At 41.5% G+C, this 20,619-nt stretch overlaps 1 protein-coding gene across 1 annotated transcript; it reads left to right on the forward strand.

Moving 5' to 3' along the window:
* The first annotated feature begins 9,740 nt into the window (after positions 1 to 9,740).
* On the forward strand, positions 9,741 to 17,096 carry BTF3 (basic transcription factor 3). The gene is made up of 6 exons (XM_058044160.1): positions 9,741 to 9,844; positions 10,132 to 10,200; positions 13,394 to 13,507; positions 13,747 to 13,948; positions 16,193 to 16,249; positions 16,735 to 17,096. The coding sequence occupies exons 2-6, from the start codon at positions 10,132 to 10,134 to the stop codon at positions 16,779 to 16,781; spliced, it is 489 nt and encodes a 162-aa protein (XP_057900143.1). The 5' UTR covers positions 9,741 to 9,844; the 3' UTR covers positions 16,782 to 17,096.
* Positions 17,097 to 20,619: the final 3,523 nt, after the last annotated feature.

The following is a 20,619-nucleotide window of genomic DNA, read 5'->3' on the forward strand; positions in this document are numbered from 1 at the left end:
CTGGGGCTTAGTCCCAGGGAGGGCAGCCTTCCTCCCCGCCTTGTAGCGAGGGGGCCATCACATGGCTCCCAGCGTCAGAACCCGGCGAGCCTTCCCCCCTGGCCAAGAAGGGCGCCTCGCCACCGTCTGGGCCCTCCCGGCCTCACCCCATCCAGGGGGGGCCCCGGGGGGGGGGGGCGCGGGGAGACCGGTGCCATATTTAGTGGAAAAGGGAGAAAATAAAGATAACACTTGACCCTCCGCGGGGAAAAAAAAAAAAACCCAAAAAACAAAACAAAACAAACAAACAAACAAAAAAAACCACCAAAAAAAAAAAAAAAAAACCCAAAAAAACAAACAAAAAAAAAAACCCAAAAAAAAAAAAACCAAACCCAAAAGGAAAAAAAGTCTGTCGCAAAGTGTAGGCGCATCTTCCCGGATACCCTGAGGACGGTCTAGGAGCTTTGCATCTTCCGGGGTTGCCCTCAGAGACGGGGTGCTGCTTCCCGTGGGAAGGAAGGGGGAAGAAAAAATCAAACCGGAGAGGGAGATGGTGAGTTAATAAACTTCAGACTTCTGTCCGCGGAATGGTTGAGAGACATCCTTCCCTACCTCTCCCCCATCACTCTCCAGAGTTTAATTTACTTTAGAAGGAAATAAAATATCTCTGGCTATCGACCTCACAAACTCTAAAAGAACAGCCTCCAAAACACACCACTATTCTCAGTCAAATTGTAAGGCTATGGTTATTAAAGAGAGAGAAGCAGTTCCCTCCATTTTAAGAAACACTCCACTCCCTCCGCTATGAGAAACACAGAGAATTAGCGTTACCTCCTTTGTATGTAAAGGAAATAAAGTCACTGGCCTTTAGAATGGAACTTTCGCTTTAAGTAGGAGCAACACCCCTGAGAAAACGTCAGAGGACTGCTTGCTAATTTAGTGGCACTGTTCCCCTTTTGGCACTGTTCCCCTTTTCAGGTAATCTATGATACGACAGAAGACCGGGGCCCCCTTTATGTAAGGGCTGGCAGGAAAAAAAAAAAAAAAAAAAAAAAAAAAAAAAAAAAAAAGAGAGAGAGAGAGAAAAGAGAGAGAGAGAGAGAGAGAAAAACTCCACCAAAGAACCCAAATAAAATAAACCCCCCAGAAATTTGGACAGAAATGCAATTACCATGGTCTTAAAAAGAAAGGCTTTGAAAAATCCCATCTTTCCCAGTTCTGGCAGGATAAACCGCAATCAAGATCCGACTGGGAGTAAAGGAGCATTTCTTTCTTTGGCAGAAATCGTCCTGAGAAGGGCAGACTGATGCATAAAGTCTCATTGATCAAATCACACTTCGCAAACAACGTACACACCCAATTTCTCGAAATACCTTTTGGTTTGTCGCTATACTGTCCTAACCCAAAGCTACAAGCCACCCTGTTTCAAACTCAGTTCCATGGATTTACAACATAATCCTTTCTACTATTTCCAAATAATCCTATTTACATTTTGTTCACTACTAAGGCGCCTGCAAGGCAATACCACCAAAAGTTACAAAATGGGGGGGAATAAAAAGTAAAAAACCCAACCCTCTATATCCAGCTAATTGCTATATTTTTTTTTTCCTGCACAAAAATAGATATCACTCGGATTTACAGTTCCTACAGTTCATAAAATCTATCTTCGAATTAGTTTTAAGGTCCTCGGGAAGCTACTAAAGAAAGGTAGATAGGATTCTTCGTCTTCAAGAGATTTCTCGCCTTTACAAAGAGTTACTATTTTCTCTTTCTGCTTCCTTCCCCCCCTCGCCCATTCTTTATCTTCTCCTAGCCTGAACGTTTAAAACAGTCTTTAAAAAAATCATGCTCTAAAGTCTGAAGAACGGTGAAGTTTAAAAATGCACAGGGAAGCGACAAACCAAAAGAGCCGCGCTGTGCCCTCGATCCTGCTCTAGCAGAACGCGCGGGTGCTTCACTGAGCGTGTGACACCGGCGGCTCCTCCGCAGCCCCGAGCTCCCGCCAGCCTCGGCTGGGCTGCGGCTCGTTCTGGACGGGGCCGATCGGGGTGCCATCGCGGGGTGGCATTTCCCTTGGCGAAATCCGGCCAGCGGCGGGCCCGGGGGCTTTGCCCTGTCCCCCAGCTCGCGGTCAGCGCCGCTCCGCTCCGGGCACGGCTGTGCGCGGACGGGGGATGCCATCTACCGGCAAGGAGCGCCGGCGGCGGGACCGAGTGCGGGGCTCGGGGCCCGGCGTGACCTCCCCGGCCAAAGCAGCCCCCGAGAAAGGCACGGTCGGGCAGGAATCCCCCCGCTCAGCGACTGGGCGGCACCCCGAGACCCTAAAGAAGAATTTTGGAGCCACACCGCGAAAGGGCTGGAACTTCCTGGACCACCTTACCACCTCCGTGACGGGGCTCTCTGCCCACACACCCAACCACCAAATGACCACCATTGACCCAGGATCTTGGGGGCTGTTTTCTACGGTTTCCTGCTAGTCGTGAATCATCTGATATATCATACATCTAAAACCACAGTTGCGGGATGAGAAATACAGTTACTCAGCTAGGATTTATGCTTTGTTTGGGCATATTAAAATTACTCATAAGTTTTGGATTATTATGAATTGTAATTTTTGTTATATACTGTACACACAATTCCTGCATGCATACACAGAACATCCACATTTTACCAGTGCAGCCCAGGCCTTTATTAAAAATCAAAGATTACCCTGGGCACTATGCAGGGCATTTTCAAGCAGCCACACAGGCACACTGGCTGAGGCGCTCTGAGTTTTCTGGAGCTGCAGAACTGGACTTTTTCTTAATGTATAGAACCATTTTTTGAGTAATTTCCATATTCTGTGAATGTTGTGTCTTGAGTCAAAGATTGGATGGAATTCTGAGCTGCATCTGTCGTAGAACAAATAAATAAATGCACCAGCAATTACCTTGCAAAAGGATGGTGGTGTCCATGACCTCTGTCCATGACAGAGACATTAACAGTGACAGTGACAGCCGTGGTCTTCTTAGCCCAGTATAACAGTGACCGGCATTTTATCTCCACATTTTTGGGTGTTTATTTTCCCCTACTCTTGCCATGCAGTTTTGGGGAAGGTAACACCACCTTTAAACCTTCTGCAGAGGCCAGGATTACAATGTCTGTGTGATCACAATGCATTGGAGAGGATTGGCAGCAGTCACCTGAAAAACTAAAGAAAATCTGGGGTTCCAGCCATGTCTACTGCTGAAAAAGGGTTTATCATCCTTGGAGGTGATCTCCCCTCTACTCCTGTCAAACATTTTTTCTTCTTGACCAAGTTGGTTTGGTTTATTTGTTTTGTTGGGTTGGATTTTGTTGGGTTTTGTTTTGTTTGTTGGTTTGCAGATTTTTTCTCCTTGTTCTATAATTCTTGTGGGCCATGTACATTTGTTCTGACAAGTGAAAGTGACTACCTTTAAAGCTCTTTGGATTTTTAATTTCTGTAAAATGTGATTAAATGTCCTCATGATGTTCTGATCTTAAGAAGCATTTTTACTGGGTTAGACCAAGACCCATCTAGCAGAATAAACTGACTTCAACATGAGCTAAGACCAGATGTTTAGGGAAGAATATAGGAACAAGACAAGTGTGTAACATTAATTCCTAGCTGCCAGAAATCTAGGTTTCAAGCTGTTCATTTGTTTGTTTTAAAGCGGAGATAATATTGGAATTTAACAACCTGTGAGAGAATTTATTCCATGAATTTGTCCAGTTGTTTTTTGAAATCATGTACATTTACATCACTAAACATATTCTGTGGTGAAATGCTCCTAAGCTTTAACCATGAGCGGTAAGAAGTGTCCCTTTTAATTTGCTTTATGCAAGTCACCTGCTCATTTAAATGTGACACGCCCTCATTTTTGTCATGGAAGAGACAAGGAACAAGTGTTGTTCAACGCTTTCTTCCTGCTGTTCATGACTCCGTAGATTCTATGACAAATTTTTTCATTTGTCACCTTTTTTACATGCTGAGGAGTTCTCCTTCAGAATCACTAGAGTAGCACAGAAGTAATTATGTATTCCTGATAATCTTTGTCATTCTCTCCACCTTTTTTCTTGTTCATTTCACCCCTATTATTTTCTTAATAGTCCTTCAAAACAGCATGAGATGCTTAAATTTTCTTTGCCAGTTCTAATTTCAACTTATTATTTCTAGCCCTTAAAACCAGTAACTCTTTCCAATGCTGGTGGAAGGATATCAGATTTACAAAATTAAGCACTGGCAGAGTACTTTTCACACGAACAAATCATGCTTGTTTAGGTTACCTTTAATTCCATAACTTCACCAGCTACTGAAAATCTTTCTACCATTTTCCACATAAGCCCTTATTTTGTTTGTTGTAAACATGCTTTAGCAAACTAGGAGGGAGATCCCATAATTAGCATCTCAAATATTTGAAATATTTTCTATTTCATTCTGTAGAGTTGGAAGTAAGCCCCAAAGGAGTACAAACTCATTCATAAATTCAGTGAATATTGGCAGGTATATTCTTCGTCCACTTAGAAATCCTTGGGGATAAGCTGTATTGTGATCAAAGACAATGATCCATTTTTCCATCTAGAAATTAGTGGGTAATGGGTTCCTGCCAGGACTTGAGCAGAAATAGCAGCTAGCTGTTGCAGAAAAAGGAAGGCCCTTGCCTTGTTCAGCCTTTCCACCTCTTGCCATGCATGCTCACCACTCCTGCCGAGCCACCAGCTGGACCAGGAGGTCTAGAAAATCAAGTAAAATCCAGAATGAATAAAAATTTTGGAGATGCCAAGGCAACAATCAAAGGTTGCATGATGGTACTTATACTTCTAAAGTGGGCCAAACTTAGTCCTGATTCATCCTGGGCTAAATGTGATACGTTACACATTTACACGTGTGTGTTGGCTTGTTGTCTCAACAATGTTTTGACTTGTGTTAATGTTTAAAGACAATACAAAAACCACTGTCTTAGCAGAGGTCAAAATATTTCTGCGATCATGGCTTGAAGGACTCAAGTCCTCTTGAATTCTGTGTATGGGATGTCTTTAGGAATAAACAGTTTGTCTAAGTCTCTAACATCCATGCATAAATTCAAGGTATCACCTTTTCAATGCATAGCCAATAAAGGATATAGTGACTTCTACCTCTTACTTATTTTCTAGCAAGGTATTTGCTATTGACTAGAACTAACAGGCAAGCCTTTCTTGGTGAGCTTTTAGCAGTCTTATTAACTCAAATTCCCAAATATCCTGCAAAGCCCAGTTGAACTATGTACAGTGAAGGCAGGGGATTCTTGATGTAGCCCTTCTCCAACTACTCCCTAGTAGGACTCTGCAGGGTGTTACAGGGAGAGGCATCCTGGAAGTTGTAAAAAGCCTGTGATATGGTTTGAAGCCGAGGTATTTTGGGTTGCTGAGTTTAAAAACTACAGTCATGGTGAGAAAAGGACATTGTTTGCTGGGCAGCAGCCTCTCTTCCTTGACACTAAATCTATTACAGATCAACTCTGTGGTACATGATACAACATGGTAACACATGAGATGGAAACAGCACCAGACTTTGGTTGAATCTTTCTGGGCTCCTATCAAAGTTTATATATTTTACATCCCTTAAAAAGTTTCTAATTCTTCAGTGAGTCTAATGTCTTGATATCTGGAGATGGTTTCTTTTCCATTCATCTCTCTCTCTCAACATTTTTGGTTCTCTACTATAATATAATAATGCTGCTATTTTCCTCCATAAAAGTGCTAACATACATGGGTATTTTCAAAATTACTCAGTACTTTCCCCCCTATGTCCTGCAGTTAAATACAGCATTCTTCTGAACAAATGTTTCCAAATGAAATTTTAAATATCAGATTTCCTTCACTGCCTAAAGCCATGTTTTTTTGTCTTGTTGTTCCTGGTAATCAAGACAAATATTGCTTCACTACAGCCTGATCACTTATGCTTTAGATCTGTGATTAGTTCCCTCAATATAATACTAGCACTTCTCCTCAACATTCCCTGTTATTACTTATGCAGCACTGGCCATGATTTTTAGGAGAGCTTTTCCACTACCATTTTGAGAACAAATGTCATTCTCCTGCCTTTAAACTTCCATATAATTTAGGAAACAATTTTTCTAAGTAACCATTTTAACAATCTTCCTCCATTCCTATGCTGTTTTGGTGTAGCTAATGAACTTTCCTTTAGCAATGTATATGCTTCAATGTTTTTGAGGTCATGACTTTCACCCTTTTTCAGAACTGAAAAGGTGTTTACTGAGCTCAGGATCCCTCTCAATGGTATAGTCCTTGGATCTGCTTCATTTCTCATAGAAGATCTGCAGCTACTACTAAATCCAGGTTTAGGTTTATGTTTCCCATTATGGAATAACAAAAGAAAAACTGAAGAAAACAAGCCAATACTATTTTAGCATGCTAAAATGCTTTTTCTCAGATGTAAAGCTTGTTTTTTTTTGAAGGTCTCCTGTTTGATCCATGAAATGTAACCAAATCTTAGAACCTCTTGAACTGCCACTTTTGAATCACTTTAGCTGTGTCCTGATACGACTCAGCAATGTGGTTTTCATCATAGTTTGTCTTCAAAAATCTCACATGAGAGCATATGAGATCATATCTCTAGACCAGTTGATCCTAAAATGCCAGCCATAACAGCATTTTCTACAGTTTTTATCTTAGGGTAATCTTTCTGTGATTAATTTTCACTTCAGTATTTTAGTCTAATAAAATATTTTGCTTGTTTGTAATCATTATTTGGCCTAGCAATTCTAGACTATTACACATATATGGATGGCAGAGTGTAAAAAATCTGAAGCAGATTTGTTACAAACTCAGGTGTGTTCTGTGTTTTTTCATCTTGGTTCTCTTCACTTTTTCTGCAGGTACATTGGCAGTTTCATCCTGCAATAAATTTATAAGCTTTCTTTTTAGTTCCTAAGAAACTCTATCTTCCCCAAACACCCCCTTCTCCTAAATCTGCTTTCCCCCACTCCTTCTGAATGATATACTGGGGTTGCTAGTTCAGGTAAATAATATGAGCTTCCCCTGCCATTTTTCTTAGATACGGTGAACCAAAATTTTTGGAGGTTCCCCCACCATCTATTACAGCTGTTTGATCATCCCCCAATTTTCATCTGTGATTCACCTGGTGGGAGGCACATAGGCTGCTGCTCTTCAGCAGTGCCTTTTGAATCATCATCCCCCTGAGAATTTTTACCCCCACCAGATGGAGTCATCTTGGGGTTATCATTAATTTTCACTAATTACAAAGGCCTCGATTTTAACAGGATCATTATCTTTTGTACAAATTATCACTTGGCTCTGGTGTAGTGAAAAGATAATGTAAGAGCAAACTAAATTTACAGACACATAAAAAGTAGTGCCTTGGCAAAATCTTGGCTCTGGGGATTAGTAATAAGGGAGACAATGTTAATCAATGTAGAAGGACAGATTAATTATTAACATAGTCTTACAGAAACAAGACCAAAGAGAATAGTTAACTGAGGATATTCCAGAGAAGAATCAGTATAAAAAGCATAAAAACACAGGGTGAGAAGGCAAGGTCAGCAGTGTTTCCACTGGTCCCAGTAGGCTCATCAAGCTCGGTTGAGGTGGTGACTGGGACCATGGAGCAACAGGGCTCCTCCTCTCTTGCATCACTCTGTGAGCACGTGTAGCACTGATGAGAATGCCAGGCTTCTTCCCCCATAAATCTGCTCCTGCCCTCTGCTGTGCAGCACAGCTCCTGCAAGGACTGCTTTGCCTTCTGCTGGAGCCAGACATGCGCGTTCCCCACGGCTGTGAGATTAGTCACACTTGTCAGAGTAAACTCAAACACAGTGGCAAACTTGTGGGAGACTGAAATTGTAGACTGAATGATCTCTGCCTCAGAAATGCAAACTGAGGAACAAGGTTTACACGTACTCAAAGGCAGCAGCAACTGCGTGAGTTAGGGCCTGGGAGGAGTGTAAGTTTGGCTCTCAGAACAGGACTCCGAAAACACAAAGATTGGCAATACATAAAAAAGGGTAGATTAAGGCCTTGGTGAGGGAAAACAGCTACAGGGGGACATCTCTGAGGGATCCAGTAAAGTCACACAGACGGTGTGTGCCCTCCGTGACCAGCAGCAAGCAGCTGCATGTGGATAGTTTATAAATTACAATAACATAACAGCGGAGGAAAAGCCACAGGGCAAAACACACAAGGTGGAAGAAATAAAAAGAACAAGGGCTGTTACACAGGCAGTGGTGACAGAAGAATCTCAGTAGTTTGGCTGGGCAGGGGCAGCTGGGGGTATTGGGGTTTGTTTCACTTAAGAGGCCCCACCACAGAGCTCTGCACTGGCCAGCTGGGAGGAGGGAGGTAAGTTGATGGGGACAGCAGGGAGAAGCACAGCCACGGGCTTTGAGAGAGGGGCTGCACTAAAAAAGGGAGAAAGAAACATAATGCTCACGTGTTTTCTAGCAGGAAAAATAATAAATACAAAATTAGTGAGGCCACATCTGGAGCACCATGTCCAGTTCTGGACTCCTCAGTACAAGAAAGACAAGGAATTACTGGAGAGGGTCCAGCAACACAAGCACAACTTCTGGGCCACCTCTCTTATGACAGACTGTGGGAGCTGGGCCTGTTTAGTCTAGAGAAGACTAAGAAGGGATCTTGTCAATATGTATAAATATCTCAAAGGCAGGTGTCAAGAGGATGGTGCCAGACTCTTTTCAGTTGTGCACAGTGACAGGATGAGGAGCAATGGCCATAAGTTAAAACACAAGAAATTCCTCCCCAACATGAGAGATAACTCCTATATGTTGAGGGTGGCTAAGCAGTGGAACAGGCTGCCCAGGGAATATGTGGAGTGTCTCTCTCTGGAACTATTCAAAACCCACCAGGATATGTTCCTGTGTCATCTGCTCTGGGTGTTCCTGACTTATCAGGGGCATTGCACTGGATGATCTCCAGAGGTTCCTTCCAATCCAAATGGTTCTGTTACTCTGTGATGCCAGACCATGGATGTCAAGCCTGTGGCGGGGAACTTCCCTGGCAAGGCTGCAGGTAGCAGGCTGGGTAAGAGGGCAGGGCAGGCACGGGGAGCGCTGGGTCCTGCCCTTGCCACAACAACCCCAGGCAGATCCAAAGATGGGGCAGAGTGGCTGGAAAGCTGCCCATAGGAAAAGGACCTGCGGGTGCCGATCCAAACATGAGCCAGCATGTGTCCAGGCGGCCAAGAAGGCCAATGGCATCCTGGTCTGGATCAGCAATGGTGTGGCCAGCAGGACAAGGACAGGGATTGTCCCCTCGTACTGGTGAGGCCACGTGTCCAGTGCTGTGTCCAGTCCTTGGCCCTTCAATAGGAGGAGGACATTGAGGTGCTGGCAGAAGACCAGAGGTGGCCAACAAAGCTGGTGAAGGGTCTGGAGCACAAGTCTTATGGGGAACAGCTGAGGGAGCTGGGGACGTTAGCCTAGAGGAGACTGAGGGGTGACTTTATCACTCTCTACAACGACCTGAAAGGAGGTGCACCAAGAGGAGAGTCTACATCAAGAGGAATTTCTTCACAGAAAGGCTGACAAGATATTGCGGCGGGCTCCGCAGGGAGATGCTAGAGTCGCTATTCCTGAAGTTGTCTAAGGAAAGACTGGCCGTGGCAGCGCGCGCCAGCCACACCGCAGGTCTTTCCCAAGCCAACAGCTCCCGGGATTCCACGGCCCGCCCCGAGGGGCGCCCCCTGCCGGGCCCGGCGCGGCGCACGCGCGGCCCGGCGCGCAGGTCCTTCCTTCCGGCCGCCATCTCGCCGTGCCCGCGTGCGGATTCCGGCCCCGCGTCCTGCCCGCCGCCTCCAGCCGCGCTCCGCGCCCCTCCGCTCGCCGAGGTACCGCGGGGGCGGCGGGGGGCGGCCAGGAGGGGAGCGTGACTCGGCCGGGGGCGGTGGGGGCGGTGGTGGTTGGAGAAAGGGACGGCGGTTACGGGCCGGGCCCGGCGGGGCTCGGCGGCTCTGGCCGCGATCGGGGAGCGCTGCGGCCCGCTGGCAGGGCCGGGCAGGGCAGGGCGGGGCTGCCCCCGTGCCGCGTGTGGGTGTGTGTGAGGGGCGGCTGCAGAGCCCCCTGCGCCTACGTGCCCCCACCGGTGCTCCCACACCCACTCTTGTTGTTCCCGCAGATGAAGGAGACCATCATGAACCAGGAGAAGCTGGCCAAGCTTCAGGCCCAAGTGCGCATCGGTGGCAAGGTAGGAGCCGCCTCCCTGCGCTGCCTTCGGGATTGCGTGTCCCAGCCCGTATGTCGGGCCTGACACAAGGGGTCCCGGAAACGGGTGTGTGGAGCAGCCCTGAGTGCTTTCAGCTTGGCTGGACTGTCCTCAAGGGAATCTGTGCTCTGCAGGGCCCTCTGAAGTCACTTTTGTAGGTGCAATATGCAGTAGGTGAATCTCCAGGCGTTTCTCTCTGTGTATGTTTTGTTACAGCAGATTTAATATTCTTTATTAAGGTGAATGTGTATCTAGTAATCAGCAAGGTCAAGTGCAGGGTACTGCAGCTGGGTCAGAGCAGGCCTGGTACCAGCACAGGCTGGGCATGAACAGATCCCAGCAGCCCTGCCCAGAAGGAATTGGGGGTGCTGGTGGCTGAGAGGCTGGACATGCCCCAGCCACGGGCACTGCCAGCCCAGAGAGCCACACGTGTCCTGGGCTGCATCCAGAGCAGGGTGGGCAGCAGGGCAGGGAGGGGATTCTGCCCCTCTGCTCTGCTCTGCTGAGACCCCACCTGCAGGGCTGCATCAGCTCTGGGCTCCCAGCACAGCAAGGACAGGGAGATGTTGCAGTGAGTCCAGAGAAGGGACAGCAGATTGATCAGAGGGCTGGAGCTCCTCTCATGTTAGAACAGTCTGAGAGAATTGGGACTGGTCAGCCTGCAAAAGGGGAGGAGGCATTGGTGCCTAATTGTGGCCTCCTAGTACCTGAAGGGAGCCTACAGGAAAGATGCATCAAGACTATTTACAAGAGCATGTGGTAGCATGTCAAGGGGGCATGGGTTTAGCTTGAAAGTAGGTTTAGACTGGATATTAGGAAAACATTCTTTACTATGAGGCCGGTCAGGCACTGGAACAAGTTTCCCAGAGAGGCTGTGGGTGCCACATCCCTGGGGGTGTTAAGGGCTAGGTTGGATGGGACTCTTGAGGACCTTGGTCCAGTTAGAATTGTCCCTGCCCATGGCAGAAAGTTTGGAAGTAGATGGTCATTGTAGTCCTCTTGCAGCCATCCCGTGCTAATTCTGTGGGCTGTTTTAGAAAACGTGTGGGATTTAAAGTGAGTATACCTTACAGCAGGTGAGGTTCGGTATCGTTTTCATAACAGGTCTTAGAGGTCTTATGTTGCTGATTTGTCAGAGATACTTATGTTGCTCAAGGCAGTTTTTTGCCTTTCTGCACAAATTTAAAAATTCTATATATTGTCATACTTTTTTAATTGCAGACTAATATAATAAGAAAAACTTTGTTTTGTTGTATTTGAATAGAGGTATTTGTGTTGTGTGTTTACTTATAATGTGAGAAAAGTATGTTTAATATGACAGTAAACATTTTAATTTCAGTGTCAGTCCTAATTCAGAAATTTTTCAGGAATCTTTCATACCTGAGGGAGTATACACAATGTTCTAGATTACAAATTATTCAACAGAACTCTTGCTGACAGAATTTCCAGGAGCTTTCATTCCAGTGTTTGGGGCTTTTTTCCCTTTGCTTTTTGCCAATTGCTGGAGATTTAGGCAGCCTAAAGCAGGGTTTATGTAGTAATTAACCACCTTGGTAATTTTTGCATATTCTTGGTGTATGTTAATGGTTAATTAGAGACCTCCTGTATTATTTTGCTGATTGTATGCATGTTAACCAGTGTGTTTTTATTGACTGTAGAGGCTTTTAATGTCTGTCATGTGAGAGCATGCATTCAGATTGCAGTTCTTGCAGCTTGCTGATCAATATAGGGCTTTTATAGACATTAGGCAAAGCTTAGAATGGTAATTTAATTCTAAAAGTGGCCTGTGAAATAGTTGGAATGCCTGAACCTGCCATATTATTATTTTTTATGATGGGAAATTATTCCTGATATCTTTATTGCGTTGTTGCCATGTAAGTTGAAATGGGTGTGAAGGAGGTACATATTCCTCCATATTCCTTGATTCAAGATGTCATGTTCTGAAATTTACCGAGAATTTTGTTGTCCAGGGGGACTTAGCATATGCCTTATTTAGCTCAATTCTTGGGTAGACAAGCCACTAAAATAAAGCAATTCTGTTACTTTTAGCAGTTTCCAAACCACTGTGTGTGCTAACCCAACAGTAGCAGGGTGTGAATATCAAGTTTTCTAGACAAAAACTTAAAGGTTTGAGTGGTCATCTTCCAAGTGTTGGTTTCATATGAATTTGTCACTAATGTTCCTCATTGTTGGTAACAGAATTATGTTAGGTTTGTTACTGTCCAGCCAACTTTTAAATTTCTGACAGTAAACTGAAAAGGAATTGCAGCTATTTACACAGCTAGGCAGCAACACATTCTCTTCTTATTAGCACGAGGTAGATGAGCAGCCAGAGTGGGAGGGCTTAGATTAGTAGTTACAGTTACATTATATCAAAAACAAGCTTAGTTTCACTTTTTTTACCGACATTTTATGTCAGATTTTTCTGAACCCTTGTGCAAGCAATTGGAGAATGACATTTTCTGCTTTTTTATATAAATAGATGTATTCTAATGTGGAACTTTTACTTCCCTGGAGAAATCTAGAGCTTTGGATCTGTAGGACAACTTAACCTTTACTTGTTTGGTTTCTAAACAGGGTTGGTCTAGAACAGCAGAAGTATTATTTAAAATGTATTTATAATATATTTTGGAAAAGTAGTCATTCTTCAAATATGTAGATCCATCAGGTGAAAGATGGCTATTTAGAATAAAAATTGAGTATTTTTGGCTTTTCTCTTATTCATTTGTTAATGATGTGTTCATAGCCTTACGATCTCTGATTTTTACCAAAATTTGGCTATAATCTAAGAAAAAACTAATAACTTTTGGAAATTGCTTGAAACTGTTCATTCTTCAGTTTTATGTCTTGTGATGACTTGGGTTAAGAAGGTTAAATTTGCAACTCCTCTTTTCTAAGATGTTGCAGTAAAACTATGACATTTGTGGAATAAATAGTCTGTGATGGCATTGCTTCCTAAAACTTTATGCTTCTCCTACATGTGCAAATCTTGCCTAACTGCAAAGAGAAAAACTGCTGCAGTGCAGTTGGGCAGCAGGGTTACATGCAGTGAAACACAGGTGCAGTATGTTAAGGTGATTTGTAGAGATTGTGAAGTAGTTATGCAGCCTTTAGGATTAGAGTTTGTGAGAACTACTTAAGCTTTATCTTGTAATTTTTTTTTTTTTTTGCAAAGGGTACTGCCCGCAGAAAGAAGAAGGTTGTTCACAGAACAGCTACAGCAGATGATAAAAAGCTTCAGTTTTCATTGAAGAAACTGGGAGTCAACAATATTTCTGGAATTGAAGAGGTAATTGCTTCAAAGGAAAAAAAAATATTTAAATAGAAAATAGAAATAGTATTATAGAAAATAGAAAATGTATTAAATAGAATATGCATTAAAATCAATTTTCTGGTAAGTAACATAGCTCCAAAACTTGTCTGTAGATGATCAATAGGTCTTCCTGGAACTTTAAGAATCTTTATTTCCTGTTAAATTGAAAAATCCTGTTCAGCTGCTTCAAATACTGGATTTTTTTTTTCTTGCAGGTAAACATGTTTACCAATCAAGGAACAGTCATTCACTTCAATAACCCAAAAGTTCAGGCATCTCTGGCTGCTAACACTTTCACTATCACCGGCCATGCTGAGACAAAGCAGCTGACAGAAATGCTGCCTAGCATCCTAAACCAGCTCGGAGCTGACAGTCTGACCAGCCTCAGGAGATTGGCAGAAGCCCTACCCAAGCAATGTAGGTTGAAACTTGAATGTGTTTCATGCTGGCAGCTGACATGAAGCTTGTTTCTGTAGCAGTAGTGACATTCCCTGCACTCTTGTTGTCAGCAAGCATGTTATAAAATCCTTACAAAGAAACTAAACACTTTAAAATCAATTTTATTTGTAGCTCAAACCCAATGGCAAGCATGACTCAGTCAAGCGAAGTCACCTGTTAGTGTGTCTTGTAGCTGGGTTAGCACTGGAAAATTGTAGCCAGACTTGATTTTCTGGTACTTTCCTTCTTGGTGTGGCTGTCATATTTTGACATATCTTGTTCATTATAGCTGGGTGAATTAATTACTCTGTAAGTGTTAGGTTTTAAAGAAGGATAAGTTTGAGTATATTTCTTGACACTTGGAATGGAAATGTAAGTAATGGGGAGAGAGACATAACAGATAATCTCGTGATTGCTTTTCTCCCTCCCAGGTGTGGTGCAAGTATTGCTCCATGGGCTTTTTGATAACTAGGAAGAAATTACAGGGTATTTATAAGCAAGTACATTATAATTTCAGTATGTGTAAAACAGTATAGAGAACAGGGCTGATATGAGCATTAAGCTAGATACACCAACTTCTATTTCATACTTTAAATAGTAAAAAAGTATGAGCATTTGTTCTTTCTAAAACTGGGAAAAGTATAGTAAGGACTTAAATATGTAGTGTTTGATAAAGGTGCTGCTGCTACAGGATGAAAATCAGGAGTGAAAGACTTGTTGACACTGGGAACATTCCTTGTGTCCTGTGTGTACAGTCTTCTTACTTCCTGAAATATCTTAAGCCCATTCCTTCAAATATATGGAACAGCCTGAACATAGAAAAAATGAGATAAAATCATTGTGTCCGATCTTTGGCAGTTCTAATTTGATTAATTTATTATTCTTCCTCTGCTTTGTTGCCAAAGCAGCCTCTCTTTACATTCCTAAAAGTGATGGTGCCCTCCTGGCAACTTACCAATGAAAAAAATTTTACTAGAAGTAGTCCTCAAGATATGGAGTAAAGTGTTCTTTATCATGATCCTCAGATCCTTTCTTCTAATGTCACCTGTGTGATAGTAATAGAGCTTGAAAGAAAAGAGTACTTGGAAGGATTTAGAATGATTGCTGGAGTTCTGTTTTCTGGTAACAATGAGAAGCCAGTTATAAGAGGCTATATACTAAGCTAAACTGTGGAGTTTTAGAAGGAGGGAAGCTTGTTTGAAGTGATTAGTTTTTATGTTCTAATAAATGGCTGTTTCTTTCCACTAAGAGTGGATGCCAGAACTAGTTGCACAAAACTTTCTATTCGGCATTGTCAGCTAGGTTTGGAAGCTTAATATCAATGAATGAAGCATCTGTGATGATATCAGATGCTAAGGTAAACTTGGACTGGTCTTGGGGATGAGAGAGAATGCTGGTAATTTAGGACAAAATAACATGGTTTGCTCTTCAAATGTTGTTTTTAATGTTAAGATGCATTTAAGATTTAACAACTTTCTGCTTCTTAAAAAAAACCAGTGAAGGACAGTGATGTCCTTGTCCCGAGTCCTTTCAAAACAAAGTTTATTTATCAGTTCTGGTTCTCTAGAAATTAATGTAGAGATCTAGTACCATGTTTTTCATCACACTTTTCTTAAAAACTGAGAAGGATTAATTGGAATAATGCTAAGGTTGTAGAGAGTAAGAGACAATGTGACAGTACAGCTAAGAATAGTTGTAGACTATTCTTATTCTCTATACTCAGACACTTGAGATAGCATTATCCTTTGTAGCATTATACTTCTGCCCGGTTCAGCAGATGCTCGCTGGTCTGCTACAATGGAGATGGTTAAATCTCATTACCTCTGTCAAATGCAATAGGAATGGTTAAAGAAATTACTGAGTCAGCAAACGTGGACTAGAACAACTAACCTACTTTTAGGAAAAACTTGTAAAATCAATCTCCACTTGTATTTGGGAGTTATTGTTGTGCAGAGTACTCAATATCTTTGTACAAGATGGTGACTGGTATGCTGTTTAGCATGCATCTTCAAATTTTACTACTGGGCTGTTTGAGCATTATCAGTAAAAAAGGGAATGTAAACTTCTGACATTAGATAAAGAGTTTTATTTACAGAACTGGATAAAGCATTGCAGCTTGGCCCAGAATCTTTGATAATGTTTTCAAAAAACACAAAGCTAAACAATAACTCAAAATGCCTACGATGAGCTTGAATGAAGCTTTTGAACTACTTGCTCTTGCAGCTGTGGACGGAAAAGCACCACTTGCCACTGGTGAAGATGATGACGACGAAGTTCCAGGTGAGACCAAACATGCAGTGGTGGAGAAGGAAGTGAATTTAGCTGAGAGATCTTACACATAGCATAAGATCAGACCAGGGATAGTAAGAATGATGTCTAGTGACTTCTGTGGGCAGAATTTCTGTGGGCAGATTATTTCATTAATTTCAGATACTGTGAGAGACTTCGCAGTTTAAGCTAGCATTTTGGTCCTGTGTTAAAGTGATAGCTGTGACCAAGATCATTATTTAATATTTCATGAGAAACTACCTTGTCAGAATCACTGCCCAGTCATTATCGTGAAGTTAAATGCTTTTAGAATTGTGCTTTTTAATGGACTGTCCAAAATTTCTTTGGTTGAGCAATATTTGCTCTGTATTTTACAAGCTGAAAGATTTTATGGTAAAAACTTGATATGAAGTAGGACTTTGGAAAAAAATTCAAACCCAAAATGTTCGGCAGAGGGGAAATGGGTCAAACTTTTAATTCCAACAATCTTTTTCTAGATCTTGTTGAAAACTTCGATGAAGCTTCCAAGAATGAGGCAAACTGAACTACTGAACTGTCACCTCCTGAATAAAATTAAAACTTGAAAAAGCTATATGGAGCTGCTATTTTATATTGTGACTGCCTTGATTTATTTCCTGATGAGATCTCAAGATCAGTGATATTCGGAAACTCCTTGAATCTACAGCTCCTTAGTTACTGCTTGTACACTGTTATTTTTATGGCCCGATTGAACAAAACTATGCTTTGAAATAAGTCAGATTGCTAACAAATTTCTGCCTAGACACATTTTTTGAGTAACTTCTACAAGCAAACACTCATCTTTAATGAACTTTGGCTTACAATAAAAATATAAAACAAAGTTTCTGGTGTGACTTTTTGTCAGAAAATCGGGGACAAAAATATTAAACAACAGGTCCTAAATATTAAACAATCTTAAAATGTTTTGCTTTTCTGCAGAGCATTCTCCTTTTGCTGTGTTAAAAAGCTGACTCCTGAAAAAAAGCTTTCTGTGCATAATGAAACATTTTGGACTTAATTGGTGAATTTCTGGCATTGCAGGTTAAAGCTAGATAGGCTGTAAGTCAGTTTGTAACCTACTGGATTTGCGAAATAGAATTGTATTTTAGCAACAGTTAATGGTGGCTTAATCTAACACAAAATTTGCAAGTTCAGGAAGAATTTTTACTAGCCAGCTGCTTGCTGCTGGCCTTGGGGGAGCTACATGTGAGTGTTAAATTTTTATCTTCAGTGAGTGTTTAATAGATGTTTGCATGGTACAACTGTTTAATGGGTTAAATAATACCATTTTAATTTTACTTACCTGAAACCATCAGTTATATGGGGGAATGAAGCACGGAAAGAGGAAAAGCATTTATAAAATTGATAATGGTTCTTAAGTGTATTTAGCAGCTTTGGATCTATTAACTAATAATTTGAATGTTTCAGGAATGTGTTGTTTTTATTGCTTTTTGGGGTTTTGTTGTGTTTCAGAGAAAAATATAACTTTCTAGGGCACAGGAAAGACATTTTGCATTCCATTCTGACCTCTGTATAGCTGGAGTTTCTAAGGGTGAGAACTAAATTTCATGTTTGTGAGTCATTGATATTAATGATAGATCAGAAGCTTGCATGACCGAAGAGCACCCAGCTACTGGCCTCCTAAGGTTGTTTCTACACTTCAGGAAGTGTAGCTTCACTGTTACTTACTGAGAATGAAATTCAAGGTGGGAGTTGCTGTACCCATAGCAAAGCTCTCTGTGTTCCTGGAAAAGGGTGGGTCTGTGTCTGACTTGTCAAGCATGTTTGTCATAGTGTACATTGGGAAACAGTGGAGGAACTTGTTCAAGCCCTAGAACTCCTGTGGTTTGAGGTAAGCAGACTAATGTGGGCGTGACATGGCTGAAGCCGGGTGCAAGAACTTGAGGTAACAATTTTAGAGCACTTGTCTTGGTTTACACGTACTTCAGTGAACTGTGCTTGTACCATTGAATTAGCTTAAAAAGTGGATTCATTGAGTTGTGGCAGTAAGGTAGAAAAACTAGGCCTGTGTGAATTTGACTTTTGAAATAAGGATGACAAATATAATTGCTGTGTATAAGGGAAAAAACCAAATTCAGCAGAGTAGCTTGCCAGACTTCCTGTGACCTGTTGAGTAAATAAATGACATGCTGGGTTTTTATGAGTGCGTTACCTGTTCTGTGATTCAGATATGCTAGTCCACATGAATTGTTTAAGCCATCATAGCCCTCATGAAATACTTTCTACTGATTTCTATCTTACGAAGTCTTCGGGCCTTGCTTAGGTGTTACAGCCTTTTTCCCTCTAACACACATACATTTAGTACTTAAAAAATAAGATCCTCACTAAAGCAGTGTCTTTGAAGTGCAATGTAATCTAGTGATCCACACCCATGTGACATGCCTGTGGAAGTCTTTGTGCAAGGTATGCTCCCCGTACACTCCCAGTCGGGAAATACTGGCATAATCTGCATCTTCAGACTCAAACTGAGGATAAAGGTATGAGCAAACTATGTTCTTGACTATAGCAGAGTCTAAATGGAAGTAAAGTATTTATCTGGTAAGGTTATAATGTTCTTCATGTGTAACTTAGTGTTCAATCCATGACTCAATGGTGTGATTATTTTTCTCTTAGTAAAGAATTTAGTTATGGTTTTCCTAATCTGTCACTGATTACTAGAAACTGAGGATAGTTTCTCAACCTGATGTTTCTCATCAGGTTGAACTTCAGGGTAACCATACTGTAGTTATGCTGTTACGGATTCATATCTAGTTTTACTCAAGGAAAATGGCTCTCCATTCCAAATATTTTGGACAATGGAAGAAAACAAATGCCTGTGTTTCTACTGAGTTTTGTATTTTTAAAAGGCTAAAGGAATGTTCAGGTTCTGTCACATTAAGCTCTGAAATAGCTTAACTCAGTGCAGTGGTGGGTTCTAGTGAGGTTTTTCATAATGTTTGGAACAGATTTTTGGAAATATTTTCATATTAATCTTACGCTTTAAGGGCTTTGCAGTGTTTTAAAATTAGTATATTCTAATATCAAAACCCAAACAACAAAAACCTTTTGGGAGATGGTGAAGCTGTGTGTTTTATTAGTGGTGTACATATGAAAAGCTTCTAACTATGGTTTTAAAGTAAGCCACATCTATGACAGTTGCTGAAAATGTTTTCTACTGGATATGATAGTTGTAAGATCCTGACCAGTAAAGTTCTCAAAGTCACCTTGCATTATTATTACATGTTTGTTCTTATTATTAAAGGCTTGTGAGTCTTTGGTTGTGTCTGTTAGGAAAAGTAATAATTGAGAATTTAATGTAATTTGTAATGCACATTTGACATACATGACAAAGGAAGAACATGCTTAAAATGTTCACAGCTCAATACTTGAAATTTGAAATCAATGTGTATTTTCTTACATTGATTTGCCTGGAGTGTGGGGGAAGTTAAGTATAGTTGCCACCTCTCTGAAATTTTTTGCTGATACTGTGTTTTGTGGGTGAAACATCATAGAGATAATTTACTTTTCCTCAAGTTGTCTACTGTATCTGCTGAAAACCTAAATGTGTAATGGTACGGTTGGAATAGCAGGCTGTTCTGTCCTTTAAATGTGGGAATAGATTTGAGTAAGTTAGTAAACGGGAGAGTTAATATTCAACAGAGATATGGGGAAGTCCATGTTGGTGATGACTTGATTACAGCCTTAAGTGATTGGCAAGATGGTGGTATATGTAAAAAAGAGAGATTTCTAAGCTGCGTATTTTAAAATATTAATAAGTACTCAACATGTCTTGCACTTAACTAATACATGCAATGTGGCTTCTAATTTTTCTGAGCTATTCTTTCTTAGATGTGGCTGAAATGATAGAAAACTATGAGAGTTGCTGAACATGTTTTCATTTCTGGATATGAAAACATGGATATGTTTTCACTGGATATGATACTACTGGATATGATAGTTGTAAGATCCTGACCAGTAACAGAGATTGGACTCTGAAAGGAAGTCTTATTTTACAGAAAAAGGAGCTTATGGTGCAGCTGAGCCAAGCTTACTTAGCTTGGGGGAACTGTCTGTAGGACGAGGAAATAACACAATTAGTTTGGCTACAAGGTGATCTCAGTAACTTTAAAGATGGATGAAAAGTGGATGTATATATAGAAGCTCTGAGAATCAGGAGTATAACTATTTCTGGGTATCCTAATTGACTTTAAGCTGTGGTTTCTTGGTAACATGGTACCTGCAGTTTCATCATGAAAGTTTTAACTCCTCTGCTAATACTCTGTCTTCCTGTGTGGATTTTCATTATAAAATAATGTTACTGAATAGAAGGAAGACATTTTATGTAGTACTATTACTGTATGGTC

Source organism: Melospiza georgiana, chromosome Z (assembly GCF_028018845.1).
Source record: "Melospiza georgiana isolate bMelGeo1 chromosome Z, bMelGeo1.pri, whole genome shotgun sequence".
Classification (NCBI taxonomy): domain Eukaryota; kingdom Metazoa; phylum Chordata; class Aves; order Passeriformes; family Passerellidae; genus Melospiza; species Melospiza georgiana.

Excerpts from the sequence above, each read along its gene's own strand:
- BTF3 (XM_058044160.1), top strand. The coding sequence starts at position 10,132 with ATGAAGGAGACCATCATGAACCAGGAGAAGCTGGCCAAGCTTCAGGCC. Across the intron at positions 13,508-13,746 it reads ATATTTCTGGAATTGAAGAG|GTAAACATGTTTACCAATCA; the intron begins GTAATTGCTTCA and ends TTTTTCTTGCAG. Across the intron at positions 16,250-16,734 it reads TGATGACGACGAAGTTCCAG|ATCTTGTTGAAAACTTCGAT; the intron begins GTGAGACCAAAC and ends ATCTTTTTCTAG.